This window comes from Chiloscyllium plagiosum, chromosome 7, assembly GCF_004010195.1.
Source record: "Chiloscyllium plagiosum isolate BGI_BamShark_2017 chromosome 7, ASM401019v2, whole genome shotgun sequence".
NCBI classification, from domain to species: domain Eukaryota; kingdom Metazoa; phylum Chordata; class Chondrichthyes; order Orectolobiformes; family Hemiscylliidae; genus Chiloscyllium; species Chiloscyllium plagiosum.
In genome coordinates, this window is record NC_057716.1 from 91,648,035 (window position 1) to 91,667,788 (window position 19,754).

A 19,754-nucleotide genomic window follows, 5' to 3' on the forward strand; every position below is an offset into this window, starting at 1 on the left:
GGTTGGATTGGTTGGTGCGGGTGTCCCAGAGGTGTTCTCTGAAACGTTCCGCAAGTAAGCGGCCTGTCTCCCCAATATAGAGGAGGCCACATCGGGTGCAGCGGATGCAGTAAATGATGTGTGTGGAGGTGCAGGTGAATTTGTGACGGATATGGAAGGATCCCTTGGGGCCTTGGAGGTTCCATGTTTCAGCCAATGATCCCTAGCTAATCCTCTCTGGAATCTCTCGCTACAGTAAGAACCAGTGTTTGATTTTACCTTTTTTGCCAAGGGATGTGTTTATGGGATGTTGCAGGAAATGGGAACAGCTCTTTGTTAAATTACTGGGGAAATCAAATTGGTCGGGTTTTCAAATAGTGGTTATTCTGAATTCTGCTTTCTTTTGCTTGTGCTTCATTTGGTAGTCTGTAAACAAGTTCTGTTTTGTTTAAAAACGAGTGGTTTGACCAGCTGCATTGTTCCTGGAATATCCACCTTAAACCTGCTTAACAACTAGAAAAGTTAGGGTCTGGGCTACCTTCTTGAAATGTTTTGAGCGGGTCTGGTCTGGTCCATAACAGTTTTTAAGTTGATTTGTATGTAAGTTAGAACACAATGTAGGACAATGTAAAGCAGCCAGTTGTAAGCACAGGAAATATTTCAGGTCTTTAAAATTAAAACCATGTATGTGAGTGCGTTTGTAAGCATGAACATTTGTAAGTCGGACATTCATAAATCAGGACTCCCGTATTTCACAGTTCACAGTTATGAGTCCCTCGGAATGCAATCAAGGCTCTAGGCTGAAATTGCATTAATTTTCAGGGTTCTCTTTCGCTCAAAGCTCATTTGCATATCACTGAATAATTTGCATTCAAAAATTGAATATATTTCAAAGTGGTAACTTGGTACAGTTTATTAATTCAACGGAAAATGAGATTATCAAAAAATGTATTTTAGTGTACCAATGAGTACCTTGCATTTCAATAACAGAAAATAATGAAAACCTGTACTCACTCGCTAACTACATCAGTTACAGTGGCTAATTTCATTAAATTAAAAACTTTAAAATGTTTTATTAGTGGTTTGCAGCTGTAAAATAGGCCACATTTTTGCCCATATTTTATTCTGTGCAACTGCTAATGGATAACACAGCAGCAACCAAGGCAGAAAGCGAGGAATATTTTATCTATCCCCCAATCTATTGATTTTGGTATTAGATCTAACATAGCACATCTTAAAAACAGATTGGTCTAGGTTAATTCACATGAAAGGAGTTAACAAAGAAAAAAAACTTTGCTACATATAGTACATACTTGTGAGAAAAGTTTTTTTTCTGCAGTTTATTACTTCCTTCCTCTGGAAAAAAAGTGCACCCCTTCACATTAGCATAACATGGAGGTTCAAGAATCAAATTTTAACTAAAGAGTGTACTGCTTTATATTTATTCAGCAAAGTTTACATTCATAATGAATGGTTGGATAAAAGCAGCTTATTTTACAGTATTGAAACTGTATTTAATGCTTTACCTGCAGAAAATCTGCTTAATGATGTACATTGTGCACTGGTTACATTATTGTAACGAGTCATGTTTACATTTCTTTCCAATTGAAATACATTGTATTACTTTTGGTATGTAAATAGTAATAAAAGAGTAGCATATATATTTCGAATATCATTCAACAGAACGTTTTTGCACAACTGATAGGGGGGCAGCGATGGCCGAGTGTATTATCGCTGGTCTACTAATCTTCTGGGGAGATAGTGCAAATTGAATTTTTTTTAAAAAGCTGGAATTAAGATTCTACTAATGACCATTTTAACCACTGCCGATGTCAGAAAAGACCACCTGAATCACTAATGTTCTTCTTCCTTCAGGGAAGGAAATCCGCCATTCTCGTCTGGTCTGGCCTACGTGACTCCAGGCCCACAGCAATATGGTTGACTCGCAACTGACCTCTGAAGTAGCCTAGCAAGCCACTCAATTTAAGGGCAGCTAGGGACAGACAATAAATGCTGGCCAACCAGTGACACCCACATCCCATGAACAAATAAAATATAGATTTTGTTAAGTTGGCTATAAATGGATTATCTGCTAAAAATAAATTAAAGGTTTCTGCACCCAAGTTACAATTCAAATATTGGATGAATACAATGTGACATCCATTTGAAACATTTCCTGTTTAGGTACAGCTATAATTCAAATAGTGATTTATTAAAAATAGATTTAATAATTTAACATAAGACAGAACTGTCACAAACGACAGAATCATGGATTTGACCATTATTCCTATTTTGAAGAACGACAATAGTATAAGTTTTCAATCCATTTTATCTTCAGTCTACCTTCTGTGGTGCTCAGATAGGAGAATACTGATTGGTCAAATTTTATCTCGGAGTCAAGTGCCCATACTGCAAGACTAATAGCAGGTGCAAGTTTAGATTTGATTGCAAAAAATGTCTCCTCAACATTATAAAAATTAACATGGAACTGATAACACCAGAATGAATAGTGAAAATAAAACATTAAAAAAGTCATTTGGCTGTGAACATCCCACCCAACCACAACAATAGGCTCCAAACCCAAACAACATGAAAACTCCCACGCACAAGTTAGATAAATCTCCTGAACATGTGTATTAAATAACAATGGTGGAAACTTACGGAGATGACTCCAGAATAATACTGTTTGCTTGTGTAGAGGAAGGAGATTTGTGGTTGGCAAAGACCTCACTCGATGAAACATGCACTATGTGGTCAACCAAGTGTCCTACAGATGAAGGTCTTGGACGGCTTCCTTCCTGAGCGAATGTGGAGTTTCGACTTTATTCCAAGAATTAATTTGGCAGTTTCAGTTGCAACGACAAAGAAAAAAAGAAACAAATTAAGACATAGGATTACCAAATTAGCTACCACAGCACTTATTCAACTATGGCAGCGTTGCACTGTTTATATACATCACTCCAAAAATGTTCAATGAGCAACATATTCATAATGATAATGTTACACAAAGAGCTAATTATAATTTAACAGTCTTAAGGATCACCAAAGCATTTCATATCAATTAATTACTTTTGAAGGATAGTCACTTCTGTTATTCTGCACTAAACCACAAACCACTACAAACTGAACTTTTATTCCGGGAATACTATAGCAATTACATTACAAATTTAATGATTCAGTAAGAAATGTCATCACACATACAATGAAGGGGAGCATTCCATCACACTCCTGACTTCTGCCTTGTAGATAATAGACAGGCTTTGGGGAGTTAGGTGGTGAGTTACTTGCTGCAGTATTTCTAGCTTCTGACCTGCTCTTGTAGACACTGCATTTATGTAGCAAGTCCAGTTGAGTTTCTGGTCAATAGTAACCCCAAGGATTTTCTTAGCCAGGGATTCAGTGATTGTAACGCCACTGAATGTCAAGGGATGATGGTTAGATTGTCTCTTATTAGTGATGACGGTAGCCTGGCATTTCTGTGGTGCAAATGTTACTTGCCACTTGTCAGCCCAAGCCTGGATATTGTCCAGATCTTGGTCCATTTGAACATGGACTGCTTCAGTAGCTGAGTCATTGTGAATCGTGCTGAACATTATATAAATCATCAGCAAACACCCTCATTTCTGACCTTATGATGGAGGGAAAGTCAATGTTAAGCAGCTGAAGATGATTGGGCCTAGGACACTACCCTGAAGCTGAGATGATTGACCTCCAACAGTGATTATCTTCCTATGTGCCAGGTATGACCCCAAACAGCAGAGAGATTGCCCCCTGATACCCACTGATTCCAGTTTTGCCAGGCCTAACTGCAGTCATCTAGCAGAAGACCTTGTCAAAGGACAGAATTAGTCAACATGAAGGTGGATATGTATATGCAAGATCGGTTTTCATGTGCATGATTTTAGAAATGGATCATTAGTAATCTACTGACTTGTAATGTGCAGTACCATGCATTACAATGCAATACACAACTTACATTGTCTCCATAAATTGGTTTGGAACAGACATCTTGACAGAGTGCATGAAGAATATGCATGATATTGACAAAGGGGCTTCATTATGAGTTATATAGCATTTGGTAATTGTGCACATTGATTGCTTCACATAGAATGTGAAAAATGCAAATTCCCTTCTGTGCATAAACTTTAAATGAGAGCACGCAGTCCATACACCAGCAATAAAGAAAGCCCAAACTCTGCATGTTTTCTTAATATCTTTCAAAATTACCAATCTGGGAAATGGTTAACAGCTGGCAGAAATCATAGATAGGAGAACATTGTGGAAAAAAATACCTCCACATAGAGAAAATAAACATTTTCCCAAGTACATCTTTTGGCCAGTTTATACACTGCCAATTTTTGTTTGACGACCTGTGGTGAAAAGCACTTTTATGTAACTTAGGCTTCATAAAACAGCTGGAGTGCAATGACATCTTTATTGCTGTATTTTTATTTTGAATGTGTACACCAAGAGAACCATTCTTCACAAAGCAGGCATACCCAATTCAGCAAGAGCAATTAACTGCTTTCCACATGAGCATGGAACGTTGTCAGGACCCTTTATGTCACACCCTTCTATTACACTTAAAAACTTCCTTTCTGCATTATGATGACAACAGCACTACCACACCCACAAGTACATATTTTATACACACAGACGTTATACTCTGAACAGTTTCATATCTGAAGCACAGAAACCACTTTGTCGTCTGCTACATGGGTCTCCATTCCAAGCTAGATTCTTCTTATGTTTAAGCTAACACATGTACCCATCATAAATAGAAAACTAACCATGACAAAATGAATTATTTCAATCAAGGTTTTACATTTACCATTAGTTCCTTTAACTGTCACATGCAAGGTTAAAGAAAACCTAGCTGCATTCACAGAAATCATGCTTCTGTTTAAATTGATATTAAATGATAATGAATGGTTGATTTGCACTTTGTAATATGCTTTAAGAAGGAGCTCAATTAATCAAAATACAACATGCAGTTTGATTCGTTCAAATGTGTTTGATTGGCAGCCTTTTGAATTAAAACAATTTAAACAACATGCCCTCAGCACCTTTTGCATAGATATCTATTTAAAGAAAAATTCTACGGCTTTGACATCGGAATTACAAACTAGTTATTATTTCCCTACTGTACAAAGAGCTGGCAAAACTAAATTACATGGGCTCAGATATTGTGATCAGTGGTGAGCTTAAGATACCAGGCATACTTCCATTCAGCCGCAGGCCCTTTACAGACTTTTGCACTGGAACTCGTAATGAGAGCACTCTTAAGTAGCAGTGACGATAACCTTAAGATGTTGAGAAAGACACATGGAGAAAATTTATAATTGATTAAATGAAATTGGAAAGGGCATGTTTGAATGATGCAAAGGCATGCAGCTACAACTCACGCAGAATTTATGAAAAACTGGTCCCAAATTTGGTTATGGGGTGTAGGGCTACATCTGGAAAAAAGAAGACTGATCACACAATTGGACATCACCAACATTTCTACTGACTGTCAAGGAGTAAAGCAACCTATATTTAGTGTTCCCCATGTGGAGGTACCTGCATGGATGCAGCATATTATGTTTAAAGTTCAAGCAAATTACTATTTCAACTGGAATGAGTGCTTGACGGCCTTGAAAGGTGTTAAAAAAATGTCTGTTCCATCTGCCCAGTCCTGAATTGACCTCAGTATGTTCTTTCCTATGTCCCACTACATTGCCATTCAAGGTCAGGGAATGTAATACTTCTCCTTTTAGCTGCTCCCTTCCCACTGTTCAGGTTCCCTCCTGAAATGTATATTGTGACGCCACAGATGCTGCTTGACCAAACTATTTTCAAAGTATAGAATTTTATTTCAGTTAACATCAAAATTGCCATTTTTAAATTCATTCACTAGCTAGGCTAGCATTCATTGTTCATCCTTAATTGCCTAGAGGGCAGTTAAGAGTCAACCACATTGCTTAGGGTCTGGAATCCAAGTAAAGATGGAAGTTTTTTTTTCCCTGAAAGGACATTAGTGAACCAGACGGGTTTTTCTGACAACCAACAATGGTTATCATGAGACTCTTAATTCCAGACTTTTTTTTTTCTTGAATTCAAATTCCAATATCTGCCATGGTGGGATTTGAAACTGGACCCCCAGAACATTTCCTGGGTCTCTAGACTAACTGTCCAGCGATAATGCCACTAGGCCAATGCCTCCCGACATGTAGTAAAAGGATTGTGTCTTCCATTAACAAAGCCAAATCTTAATAGATATGGATCTCAAACAAGATCAGCATGAAATACAATCCAAAACATAAGAATCTAACGCACTGCAAAAGCCATGAATCAGAAACAATGACTGAATCCTGGGTCCATCTAAAGTCAATACCATGCATCTGCGCCCGCCATAAATATCTTGACACCTCTGCTTCTAATTACCTATTTATTTGTTTCTTAAACATACCTAATAACTTGGCTTTCTGTGGTACAGAATTCACAGATTCACTGTCCTGAGTGAAAAAGTTTCTCCTCATCTAGGTCTGCAATGGCCTACTCTAATTCTAGGCATCCTAGCAAGTGCTATCATTCCCATTTCAATCTGTTCAGTCCTGTCAGAGATCCATGAGTTTCAATGGTATCGCTCTCATTATTCCAAACACCGATGAATGCATAGTTGGAGAAATGGTGTACCAGGGAGGGGTTAGATTCTTGAGGCATTGATCCATTTCTGGGGAAGGTGGGACCCAAAAGATTGCATCTGGGTAGAGGTGGGACAAACACCCTCATGGGAACTTTTGTGAGTCCAACTGGTAAGGTTTTAAACTAGTATGGCAGGGGAATGTGAACTGGAAGTGTAGTCTCAAATGGATCATATTCAGATCAGGAAACAGGAGGTAGAACACTAGTTAGCGATGTAGGAGGAGAAAGTGAGGACTGCAGATGCTGGAGATCAGAGCTGAAAATGTGTTGCTGGAAAAGCGCAGCAGGTCAGGCAGCATCCAAGGAGCAGGAGAATCGACGTTTTGGGCATAAGCCCTTCTTAGTGATGTAGTCAACAACTCAAAGATAAAGGAAACTAGGATTAAAAGCATCCAGCAAAGGAAATTGATGGGGCTCAGCTGTTAATACTTCAAAACAAACAAGGCAGATGAAATAAGGGTACAGATAACCACATGGCAACATAATGTTATTGCTATAATGAAAACGTGACTAAATGAGGAGCAAAATTGACAGCTCAATATCCCTGGATATAGAGTTTTCATGCAGAGTAGATTGGGTGACAAAAAAGGAAGGGGATAGGTTAACAGTATTAGTTAAAGAATCAGTTACAGTTGTTTTATACTACAGACCCCAAAATAGTGAGGGGGAAATAGAAGAACACACGTGTAGACAAATTACTGCCTGTAGGAATAAGAGGGCAATAATAGTAGGAGACTTTTAACTATCCCAATATCAACTGAATTTCAAACAGTATAAGAGACATTGATAGTGAAAAATTAATTTAGTGTTCCGGAATTGTATTTTTAAACACTGTGACAAACCAATGAGAGGAGACAATTCTGAATTTACTGATAAACTGTGGAACTGGATCCAAAGTTGGCTCAGTAACATGAAACAAAGGGAAATTGTTGGTGGCCATCCTTGTGAATAGAAAGCTGTTTCAGAAACACTCTTTCTGCAGTGTTTGGTGTTGGGACCCATGTTTTTTTCCCCCATATTAACGATTTAGACTTGAATGTGGGGAGACAATTGGGAAATTTTCCAGATGACACAAAAATTTGGTGCATGACTGATAGTACAGAGGATAGCTGTAAGCTCCAAAATAATATACATGGCTTGGATGAGTGGGCAGGAAAGTTGCAGTTGGAGTTCACTTTGACAAGTGTGAGGTTAGGGTTAGTAAAGTCAAACAGTAAAAGGTAATACACAATAACCAGGAATCGACTGAGAGGGGGAGATGAGATATCTTGGCATGCAAGTGCACAGGTCCCTAAAAATACCAGTACAGGTAGATAAAGTTGTAAAGAAGGCATATGGAATAGTCTCTTTCACTGGCAGGGGTATAGAATACTAAAGTAGGGACAGAATGATCGAACTGTATAAGACACTGATAAAGCCATAACTGTGTGCAGTTCTGGTCATCACATTACAGGAAGGACATAGTTGACCGGGGGATGGTGCAGAGAAGATTTGCTAGAATGTTCCCAGGGCTAGAGAATTGTAGCTGAGGTGAGATTGGAAAGATTGGGGTTGCACCTTAAGTGCTGAAAACTGCAAGGCTATAGGCTGTGTGCAGGAAAATGAGATTAGAAAGGGCACCCATCTCTCTTTGGGACAACATGGATAAGATGAGCTGCATGGCCTCCTTCTGTGTCATTTATATGGTTCTATAGACAGACAGACAGACAGAGACAGAGAAAGAGAGGGAGAAAGAGAGGGGGAGAGAGAGAAAAAGAAAGGAGACAGGTTCATTGGGAGTCCGTAATTCAGAATTCTATTTTATTTCAAACTGGTTTTGGCAATACAATTTCCAGAAAGAAACAAATTTTGAGCTTATAAACAGTCACATGAACAGTGTTAAATCTTCCTTGTATGTACGATCCAAATCGTATGTTTGTTTATTTATTAGTTTCTATGGTAGACTTCATATTGGGCCATTTGATATCTCCCTCCTCCATGGATTAATTTTTTTTTAGATGGTTTGTCAATATTCATAATAAGGGTACAAGTGAGAATTCTTTCTACTGGCCAATTCATTTGCGTTATTGAACCAGTTTGGCTTTTCGAACACAAAACAGAATGTCACAAATGCGTTCCATAAGTGGCATCTCTCTCATTCCATTACCTCTTCTTAATAAATCTAGCTTAGCTCATCATATTCTCTTTGGAAATAGAGACATAATATACAAATCAAGTAATTGCCCGTAGTGTTAGGTAAGGGGTAAATGTAGGGGTATGGGTGGGTTGCGCTTCGGCGGGTCGGTGTGGACTTGTTGGGCCGAAGGGCCTGTTTCCACATTGTAATGTAATGTAATCTAATCTAATCAATGGTCAATTAATTTATAATACAACACATACCTTACACTTGGCGCTTCTAATTTGGGCAATGATCAGGGACAAAAGAGAGCTTTTGTCCCTGAGTAACCTCAGACCCTGCAATCATCTAGCAGGAATTGTAGCATGGATGAGAAAACTGACCATTAACTCTGATGCAGGGAGTTATTCAAGTCGAGAGTTGGGGAGAGAGAATAGGTAGATATAGGTAGAAGTGAGAGCGATTTTAGAAGGAAGAATGATCCGTTTTGAGCTAGAATTGAAAACAAAACATAGAAGTGACCAGTGCTGAATGATAAATTTGAGCCATGAAGCAAATTGGCATAGTTGAATGCATGGGGCAAAAAGGTTGTTTTAAGTTCAAGTAAATTTTGATTTGTAGGACACTGACACCAGTCTTGGGGAGTAAAGGGAGCTGCTTCATTGGACATACTTTACAAGAATCAAATTGGGATAATGTCCTGGTGAGTCACAAAACTGGGACTGCAAAGGAGTACATACAAGGAAGATTTAACACTGTTCATGTGACTATTCAGGAAGCTCAAAATTTGTCTATTTCTGGAAGTTGTATTGCCAAAATCAGTTTTAAACTAAATAGAGTGGGAAAAGCTAATGTGAGGGGTGATTTAGAAAATTAAAGAGAAAAGATGAGGCAATAATGCAAGATAATGAGATTAACATGAAGGGGAAGAGAAAAATAAAACTATAATCACTATCTGAATACATACATACAGCATCCACAATGAAAAAGTTAAAAATTCACACAACACCAGGTTATATTCCAACAGATTTAATTGGAAGCACTGTTCCTTCATCAACAGTGCTCCGAAAGCTAGTGCTTCCAATTAAACCTGTTGGACTATAACCTGGTGTTGTGTGATTTTTAATTTTGTACACCCCAGTCCAACACCAGCATCTCTAAATCATGTCCACAATGAGAGGTGAGCTAATGGCACAAGCAGAGAAATGGTTCTGTTGTAGAGACATGGTGAAAAGGTTTACTGAGATTGGGAAATAAATATTTTGGGATACAAAATAATTCAAAAATATATGCAGAACGGAAAAGGAGAGGCAATTCTGATAATAAAACATGACATAAGGGCACAAACGTCAAAGGAATAAAACAGAGTGGTCTAACAGTATCTCGTAAACTCCACTGAGTAGAAGTCCAATCTACTCAACCTTTCCTCGTAAGGAAATGCCTCCAAACCCAGAAACAACCTAGTGAACCTTCTCTGGACTGTCTCCAATGCCAATTTATGTTTCCTTAGATAAGAGACCAAAATGTCAGCCCTTGGTATTTAAAGGAATGGGGGAGGGGGAGATGAGGATCTCACTGAAGCACTCAAGGTTAGGAATGGGCTTGATTTCAACTCCCTCCACCAAATCGACTACAGCAGTTAGTAGAAAAGGCTCCAATTCACCACCTTCTCAAGAGCAACAATGGATGGACAATAAATGCATACCTCACCATAAAGACAGAAAAGTGGAACTGAAGCCCAAGATTAGCCATGATCACATCAAATAGCAGACAGGCCATATGGTCTACTCATGCTCCTTTTGTTTTTTAATATCATCAGTTTGGGTTTAGTTGTAATTATGTGGATGCATCTTTCCCTCCCAACAAAGATCAGCAATCTTTTCCAACATTTTATTTCTACAAAGCCTTTTATTTGGAGAGGAATAGAAGGAACAAGATGCTGACAAAGGCAAATCAAATGAAATACTTGCAATATATATGGCACTATCAAAACATCTTCTCTTAATACTGTCCTTTAAACAAAAGCTTGCATTCATTACTCACTGATTTGGAGTTCCAGGTGGAGAACGTGAAGGGAGACTTTGTGTTTCAAGTCGGTCATCTGACAGTGAATTTCTGCTTACTGAGTCCCAGTCCATCCCACTCATCATCTTTCTTGTTAATGGTTTACTGGGTGATCTGAACCATTAGAGGGAAGAAAGATGTTTTATTTAAAATATGTCTTCAAATAGAGGCACCATGATCAATTCGGTGTTAACACAGATTGAGACAACAAATGTAGATACTACATACAAGGCTAACTTAAAAGGTACTAACATAAAACAAAGAACTGTGAATGCTGGAAATCAAAAACTAAAACAGAAATTGCTACAGAAGCTCAGCAGGTCTGGCAGCATCGCTTGAGAGAGAAATGAAGTTAATGTTTCAGGTTCGATGACCTTTCTCCAGGCCGAAAGAGACATTGTAAATGTATGCTATTTTTAATACAAGCATCTAATCTTCTATATAATCAGTGAACAGTTTAAAACAGCAATATGCAGTAAACAATATATCTATAACGTGATATGCAAATCAGTGGTAGTCATAATTCAGCCGATTAGTGTTCTATTAAATACATTACCTTAATTTTGATCTAAGCAGCAATTAAGTAACATTTTATTGTAAACTGAAAACAGCTTAATATTAACATTTTAAACAAAACAAAGCAGTTAAACATGGACACTACATTTCCACAGCCTCACCGTCCACATTTTCTTCCCCATAATTTGCTCCTTTCCAGACATTAAGTAGAGTTGCAATCAGTCTGAAATCTTATGTTTCTTTACTAGTTTTCCCATAATTCAGTCAATGGAAAGTCATGTGCTGATTAAGAACACCTCCATCTGCCTACTCATCTCGTTCACTGAACTAGATTTTTATAATTAAGCTATAATTTATAGTTACCTGCGATACACGTTACTTAAACCTTTAACCTAGTTGCCTTTACTTTACAATATTGTTATCAAAACCAAAGGCACTGTAGTTTGTTGTGTATTTTCTAACAACTGAAGGAAAAGCATCTCAACAGTTTTAACTTCTGGGTCCCACCCACACTCAAACTGGTTTGACAGATTTCCTGTGCAGTTTGGCAATTTCGCAGAAAACTTAACCACATTGCATTAGTTGAGCTGTTCTCAGCTGCGGTTTTTCTGACCACCATAGTTCTGTGTCTGCACTGCCATTTTGACTGTCACATGGAAAATATGTCAATAACTGAAGTGACTAAACTGTGGTTAAAATTCCTTTCCTTTTCTTGCCTCCTTTTTTGTCATCATCTCCATTCCCAAATGTTATTCCAAATTATTGTTTGCTGCTCCATATTGTTGGCAAACACAACAAGTAACTATTCCAGAACGTCCACAAAGTCTTTTCATCTTTGAATTTGCATCCTAGTCACCCGTGCACCCACACTCTGATTTTGGTGATTATGATCTTTAACAAAAGCATGTTGTAATATAGGCATTTTACTGCAGTGCAATCTTAAGAAACTGACACATTGATAAAGGTGGTGGTATTAGAAGTGTCTAAGGAGGAGGTATTAAACAAAGTCTTAAAAGGAAAGACATTGGGATGCAGGGCTGGAGGGAATTCTAGAGTTTAGGTCCTGCGCAGCTACAAGGTGAACATTTCATCAAAACCTTGACATTATTTCTCATTTCCTTGAAGGGGATTTTGTACAAAGTTAAAGGAATAGTTAAAAATATTTCATTCCTTTTGAAATGGCTTCAGCACAATTAATATATTACACTGTTTTTGATGTTAATTAAGCAAAAATGTATGTAGTTCAGCTACCACATTAAAAATGTTCTATTCTACCTTACTGTTTAATCAGACAGAATACCTGGCATAGTTTACTTCTATTTGTTCTGATATTGTCAATGAACAAAATACATTTAAGAAAATAGCGTTATCAACTTGTCACGTGATAAATACGCAGACAAGGTGATCATGGTAATAGCTTCTCTTCTTTGTGATGGAAAAGCTATTAAATTAGGTATGAACTTTAGAGATAATAAAACTAGTTGGAGGTGCAACTTGAAAAAAAAATCATATCATGATTGTAATTTTCTTATTCAACTAATGAGAAAGTTATAAAACAATTATTTCTTCTTAGATTAGATTCCCTACAAGTGTGGAAACAGGCTCTTCGGTCCAACCAGTCCACACCGACCCTCCAAAGAGTAACCCACCCAGACCCATTTCCCTCTGACTAACGCACCTAACACTATGGGCAATTGAGCATGGCCAATCTACCCTAGCCGGCACATCTTTGGACTGTGGGAGGAAACTCACGCAGACACGGAGAGATTGTGCAAGCTCCACACAGACAGTCTCTCGAGGCTGGAAAAGAAACTGGGTCCCTGGTGCTATGAGGCAGCAGTGCTAACCACTGAGCCTACGTGTTGCCCCAGCGGCAGCTAAGCAATTACAGCCAAGAAATAAATAAGGAGTCTCCATTAAATTTATAGGCATAACTATCATTTTATTGTATGCCAGGATTAAAGGTCAATCTAGCTTTGAGGTAGTCTTCCCAAATGAGTCAGGTGGGAATGGTCTTGAGCTCTGCTCTAACCCCCCGAGCACAATACTTAGGCTGACATTTAAATACAACACTGAGGGAATGGTACTATGTCAAAAGTAGAATTTTTCAGAACAGTTGTAACCTGAAGTTCCCTTTTCTTGTATTGGCGTGGTTAAAATACTGCAATGCTCTAATCAAAGAGCAAACAAAGGTGAGGGTGCAGACTAGGAGGGGAGCAAACTTTCTCGCTAGTACTCATCCTCCACTAGTAAAAATTAACTGGTTATTTATCTCATTAACATTTATTGGACCTTGTTATGGACAAACTATCCATTAAGCTTGCTTCAATAAGTAGCTAAATTTCAAAAGTAATTCATTGTTTAGGAGCTGCTCTGGTCACCCCGAGGAAAAGACAATCATCAACAGAAGTACTTCACCAGAATTATGTAAATGCGATAGCAGACCTTATTCAACCTGCTGTTCCAGTACCTCCAACTTTATTTAATTCCAGAATACCAAATATCCTCCAAAACATCTCAGAACTTGACTGGATTTTAGAATTAAGCAGAACATGTCTAAAACAGGGAAGTGCTGCCAGGACTACAAACAAACACAGGACTTCCTGCCCATGCCTTCAAATATTTTAGAATTAGACGCGAGACCACAAGACTAATGACTGATCCGGTGATCCCCTCAGACTTGGTTTTACATCTGCCTGCTTTTGCACAAATCCAGAAATACCTGCAAGGGTAAAGGTAATTCATTTTTTGATGACTGATGTAAATTTTGTTTCTACTATGGATTTGTAAGCTTTATTTAAACAAGAGCTATTGACTAATATTGATGAATTAGTATGGACCAGGCCAGGCCCCCATAACATTTCAAGAAAGTAGCCCAGACCCCAACTTTGCTCATTGTTTTAAGCAGGTGTAACACGGATATTCCAGGAGAGATGCAGCTGGTCAAACTACTTTTAAACAAAACAGAATTTATTTGCAAGGTTGTCAGAAGGCATATGGTGTGTTGGCTTTCATTAGTAGGGGGATTGAGTTTAGGAGCCATGAGGTTGTCCTGCAGCTCTTTCGAGCCCTGGTTAGACCATACTTGAAATGTTGTGTTCAGTTCTGGTTACCTCATTATAGCAAAGATGTGGAAGCGGTGTAGAGGAGATTTACCAGGATGCTATCTGGGCTGGAGGGCATGTCTTATGATTCAGAAAGGTTGAGAGAGCTAGGGCTTTTCTTATTGGAAGGATGAGGATGAAAGGTGACTTGATGGAGGTGTACAAGATGTTGAGAGGCATAAATTGTGTGGATAGCCAGAAGCTTTTTCCCCATGGTGGAAATGTCTATAATGAGGGGGCATAATTTTAAGTTAATTGGAGGAAGGTTTGGTAGGGGGAGGGGGGAGGGATGTCAGAGGTATTTTTTTTACTCAGAGTGGTAGGTGTGTGGAATGTACTGTCAGCAGTGGTAGTAGAGTTAGATACATTAGAGACATTTAAGCAACTCTTGGGATAGGCACATAGAAGATAGTACAACGAAGGGTATGGAGGCTAGTCTGATCTTAGAGTAGGATAATAGGCCAGCACAACACTGAGGACCGAAGGGCTTGTACTGTTCTATGTTCTAGTACTGAATGAAACACAAACAAAAGAGAACAGGATACCAAATAACTTAACCTATCTGAAAACCCAACAGATTATCCCAACTTAATGATGCTATTCCAAATACTTGCAAAATCCCCCTAAACACCTCTTGGCACAAAAGGTTTAATGAAATACAGGGTCTTACATGAGAGATGTCAGAGAGAGAGAAGGGTCAACTTTGAGTCCAGCAGCTTTTACAACTGCCTGACTGCTTTTAGGCCAGGCCAAATAAAATCAAATCAGAGTAAAGCTGAGATGGGAGACTGGCCATTCCCCTTTCATTGTACAATTTTGTTTAAACTTGAAAGCCTTTTGCCTGAGGCAGTATTTGCTAGCTTTAATCAACCGGCTCTAAAACCAATCCAAGCCCAGACTTTTCACAACCTGTGTTTTTATGACCTGCTGAAAAGAAAACCAAGGACAACATAAACTTGTTAAAAGAGCAGCATCATCAGAATGGGCAAGATGACACTGAGGAACTCTACATAACCTAACCTAATTTGCCTTGCGTTGGTGATGGTGGTGGTGGTGTGGTGTTGGGGGTAGAGGAGAGGAGGAGGATCGGGACACAGGTCAACTGGACTTCGAAAAGCTGAAACAATGACAATGAATAGCCAGTGTGAAGACAGCAGGTCTCCATGATGAGTTGCATACGAGCTAACCAATAGCAGAAAGGACAGTTGAAGGTGAAGGGGTGGCTTTTTGAAGACATTGTCCATGATATGTACAGCCAGAGCTGACAACACTATTTTGCAGATCACTTACATAGTTGTCATTTAAATAAATTATTTGGATGAGAATACAGGAGGCATGATTAGTAAGCTTGCAGATGACACCAGAATTGGTGGTATGGTGGACAGTGAAGGAGATTATCAAAATTAAAGCAAGACCTCGATCAACTGGGTCAATGGGCTGAGTGGCAAATGGACTTTAATTTGGATACATGTGAGGTATTGCATGTTGGTAATAGAAACAAGGACAGGTCGATTCAATTTATGGTAAGCCGCTGGGGAGTGTTGCAGAACAGAGATCTAGGGGTCCAGGTGTATAACTCTTTGAATTTGCTTGTGAAGGAAGTGTTTAATCTGCCTGCCTTCATTGCTCAGACATTCCGAGTATCGGATAGGGACACCTTGTTGAGGTCGTACAGGATGTTGGTGAGGCCTCTTCTGAAGTACAGTGTGCAGTTCCCATCACTCAGCTATAGGAAGGACATTATTGAACTGGAGAGAGTTCAGAAGAGCTGTTGTCAGGAATGAAGGGTTTGACTTATAAAAATAGGCTGGAAAGATTGAGACTTTTCTTACTGGAGTGTAGGCAATTGAGGGGTGACCTCATTGAGGTTTATAAGAGACCTTTATGAGAGACCGAGACAAAGTGAATGAAAAGGGCCTTTTCCCTAGGATGGGGGACTTCAAAACGAGGAGGCATTTTTTAAGGGGATAGGAGAAAGATCAAAAGAGAACATGAGGGGCAACTTATTTTTTTAAACAGTGTGGTTTGTATGTGGAATGAATTGCCAGAGAAAGTGGTGGATGCATGTAATTACAATGTTTAAAAGACATTTGGATAGGTTCATTAACAGGAAAGGTTTGGAGGGATGTGGGCCATGCGTAGGCAAATGGGATAGTTTAGTTTGGGAACATGGTCAGCATGGACTTGTTGGACTGAAGGGTCTGTTTCTATGCTCTATGACTATTTTATAAGGCATCAACATTAATGGAATCATTAGCACCAAAATCTCTTTGTTCTACAACACCCCCAGGCCCTACCATTACTTGCGTAAGATCTGTCTTTGTTTGTATTACCAAAATGCAATACCTCATTTATCCAAATTAAACTTCACCTACCACTCAGCCCACTGACCCAGATCTCCCTGTATCCTCGCTAGGCACTGGAGAGATGCCGAAGGACTGGTGTGTCACTTATGTTAATCCAGGAATAGGATAATAGGAAACTACAGACAGAGAAAGAAGTCTCACATTAGTGGTTGGGAAGTTATTGGAGAGAATTCTTAGGATAGGATTTATGTGCATTTGGAAAAGCATGGTCTAATTAGGGACAGTTGGCATGGCTTTGTGTGGGACAGGTCATGTCTTACTCACTTGACTGAAATTTTGCGAGGTGACGAAAGTGATCATTGAGGGTAGAGCAGTGGATGCTGTCTACATGGATTTTAGCAATGCTTTTGACAAGATCCCTCAAAGTAGGGTCATTCAGAAGATTAAAATGTATGGAATCCACAGTGACTTGGCCGCACGGATTCAGAATTGACTTGCCCGTAGAAGACAAGAGGGTAGCGGTGGAAAGGCATTTTTCAGGCTGGAGATCTGTGGCTAGTGGTGTTCCACAGGGATCTGTACTGGGACCTCTGTGATTATATATAAATGACTTGCATGAAAATATAGATGGGTGGGTTAGTAGGTTTGCAGTGGAATTGTGGATGGTGTAGAAGGTTGTCACAAGATAAAGCAGGATATAGATCAGTTGCAGATATGGGCGGAGAAATGGCAGATGGAGTTTAATCTGGGAAAGCAAGAGTGCTGGACTTTGGGAGATCAGTTGTTAAGGAAAAGTATACAGTTCATTGCAAGACTCTGAACTGTATTAATGTAAAGAGGGATCTTGGAGTTTAACGAGGTAAAAACAATGACTGCAGATGCTGGAAACCAGATTCTGGATCAGTGGTGCTGGAAGAGCACAGCAATGCTGCCTGAATTGCTGTGCTCTTCCAGCACCACTGATCCAGAATCTTGGAGTTTAAGTCCATAGCTCCCCGAAAGTCGCAACGAAGAGATAGAGTGGTAAAGAAAGTGTATGGCATGCTTGTCTTTATCAGTCAGGGAATGGAGTACAAGAGTCAGGATACCAATTTGCAGCTCTAGAAGACTTTGGTTCGGCCACACTTAGAGTATGGTGTTCAATTCTGGTTGCCGCGTTACAGCAAGGATGTGGAGTCTGTGGAGAGGGTGCAGAAGAGGTTTACCAGGATGCTGCCTGGATTAAAGGGTATGAGCTACAAGGAGAGGCTAGAAAATCTCAGGTCATTCTCTCTGGAGTGGGGGAGGCTGAAGGAAGACTTGATAGAAGTCTATAAAATTATGAGAAGCATAGATAGGGTTGACAGTCAGAATCTTTTTCCCACAGTTGAAATATCTAGGGAGCACACATGTAAGGGGAAAGGGGGTAAGTTCACAGGAGATGTTGGGGCAAGTTTTTTTTAAAAAACAGTGGTAGGAGTCTGGAATGCGCTGCCAGCGGTGGAGATGGAGGCAGATACACTAGGGGCATTTAAGGGACTTCTGGATAAGCACATGAATATGCAAGGAATGGAGGGATATAGAACAAGGGCAGGAAGAAGGGATTAGCTTAATTTGGTGTCATGTTCGCTACGTCATTGTGGGCTGAAAGAACAGTACAACACAGGAATGGGCCTAAGTTAAACAGGAAAATGATAAGCCTTGGAAACATTCATGGGACATTGAGAATTGGGATATAGGTATGCTGCAAGCAATAAAAGCTTAGTATCTTAATGGACAATGCATTTGGAAAAAGATGGGCAAACTGATAGCACAAACAGAGGTAGATGGATATGATTTCATAGCCATTATAGAGACATGGTTACAAAGAGATCAGATCTGAGAAATTAACATTCAGTGATATTTGACTTGTTGGAAAGGCAGGAAGGAAGGAAGGAAGTGTTGGGGTAGCACAGTTAACAAGAGATGAAATGAGGACGGAGATGAGAGATGATTTAGGCTTGGATTATGTACAGTCCGTTTGGCTGGATGGAAGTGACAGCAATAGAAAGGAGACACCAGAAAGAATAGTGTATAGACATCCAAACAGCAGCCACACTGTAGGAAAGGCTACAAATCAATAAATAATACCACCTAAAAAGATTGGAACAATAATTATCTTCATGTTGATTGGGTCAATCGAGTTGAAAAGGGTAGTTACATCAACAAATTCATACAGTGCATTCTGTATGGTTTACTGGAGCAAAAGGTTATGAAGCTAACTAGGGAAAGGCTATCCTGGATCTGGTAATGGATAATGAGGCACTTTTAATAAATGACCTCAGAGTAAAAAGATCCCTTTGGAAGTACTGATCATAACATGATGGGTTTAATGTTCAGTTTGAGTTCGAGAAACTTGGTTAGGAAACAGAGTTTAACTAAAATAAAGAATATTACAATGAAATGAGGATAGTCTTAGCTGAAGTGGTCTGGACACAGATTAGCTGGCAGTGGCCACACAGATTAGCTGGTCACATTAAGCAAGTAGTGGCAGACATTTAAGGAGGCAATTCAGTAAGGGAGAAAGATTCTAAGAGAGGGATAAATCAACTGTTGAGGTAAAAACAATGACTGCAGATTCTGGAAACCAGATTCTGGATTAGTGGTGCTGGAAGAGCACAGCAGTTCAGGCAGCATCCAAGGAGCTTCGAAATCGACGTTTCGGGCAAAAGCCCTTCATCAGGAATAAAGGCAGAGAGCCTGAAGCGTGGAGAGATAAGCTAGAGGAGGCTAGCTAGGAGGGTCACCTACATTATGACATGAACCCAAGGTTCATGCAAAAACGCTGAGGAACTGTGCAGAAGCTGATAGCAATGTTTGGTACCCAACCAGGTACCTTGGGTTGATGTCACACTACATGTGAGTCTACTGCATGATACACGCACACACCCCTACATACTCACACACCCACACAGACTCTCCCTCAGATACAAGCTCTTTCTGATATGCCCAATATACACCCCC

General features: G+C 39.4%; 1 protein-coding gene across 4 annotated transcripts in view; it reads right to left on the reverse strand.

Moving 5' to 3' along the window:
• The window catches only part of ptpn4a (protein tyrosine phosphatase non-receptor type 4a), a 343,217-nt gene that overhangs the window by 60,842 nt on the left and 262,621 nt on the right, over positions 1-19,754 (reverse strand). For all 4 annotated transcript variants that reach the window (XM_043694229.1, XM_043694231.1, XM_043694228.1 and 1 more), the window contains 2 exons: positions 10,826-10,960; positions 2,641-2,799 (listed from right to left, as the gene is read on the reverse strand). In XM_043694229.1, the coding sequence (XP_043550164.1) occupies positions 2,641-2,799; positions 10,826-10,960 (294 nt within the window). The remainder of the gene's footprint in view (positions 1-2,640; positions 2,800-10,825; positions 10,961-19,754) is intronic.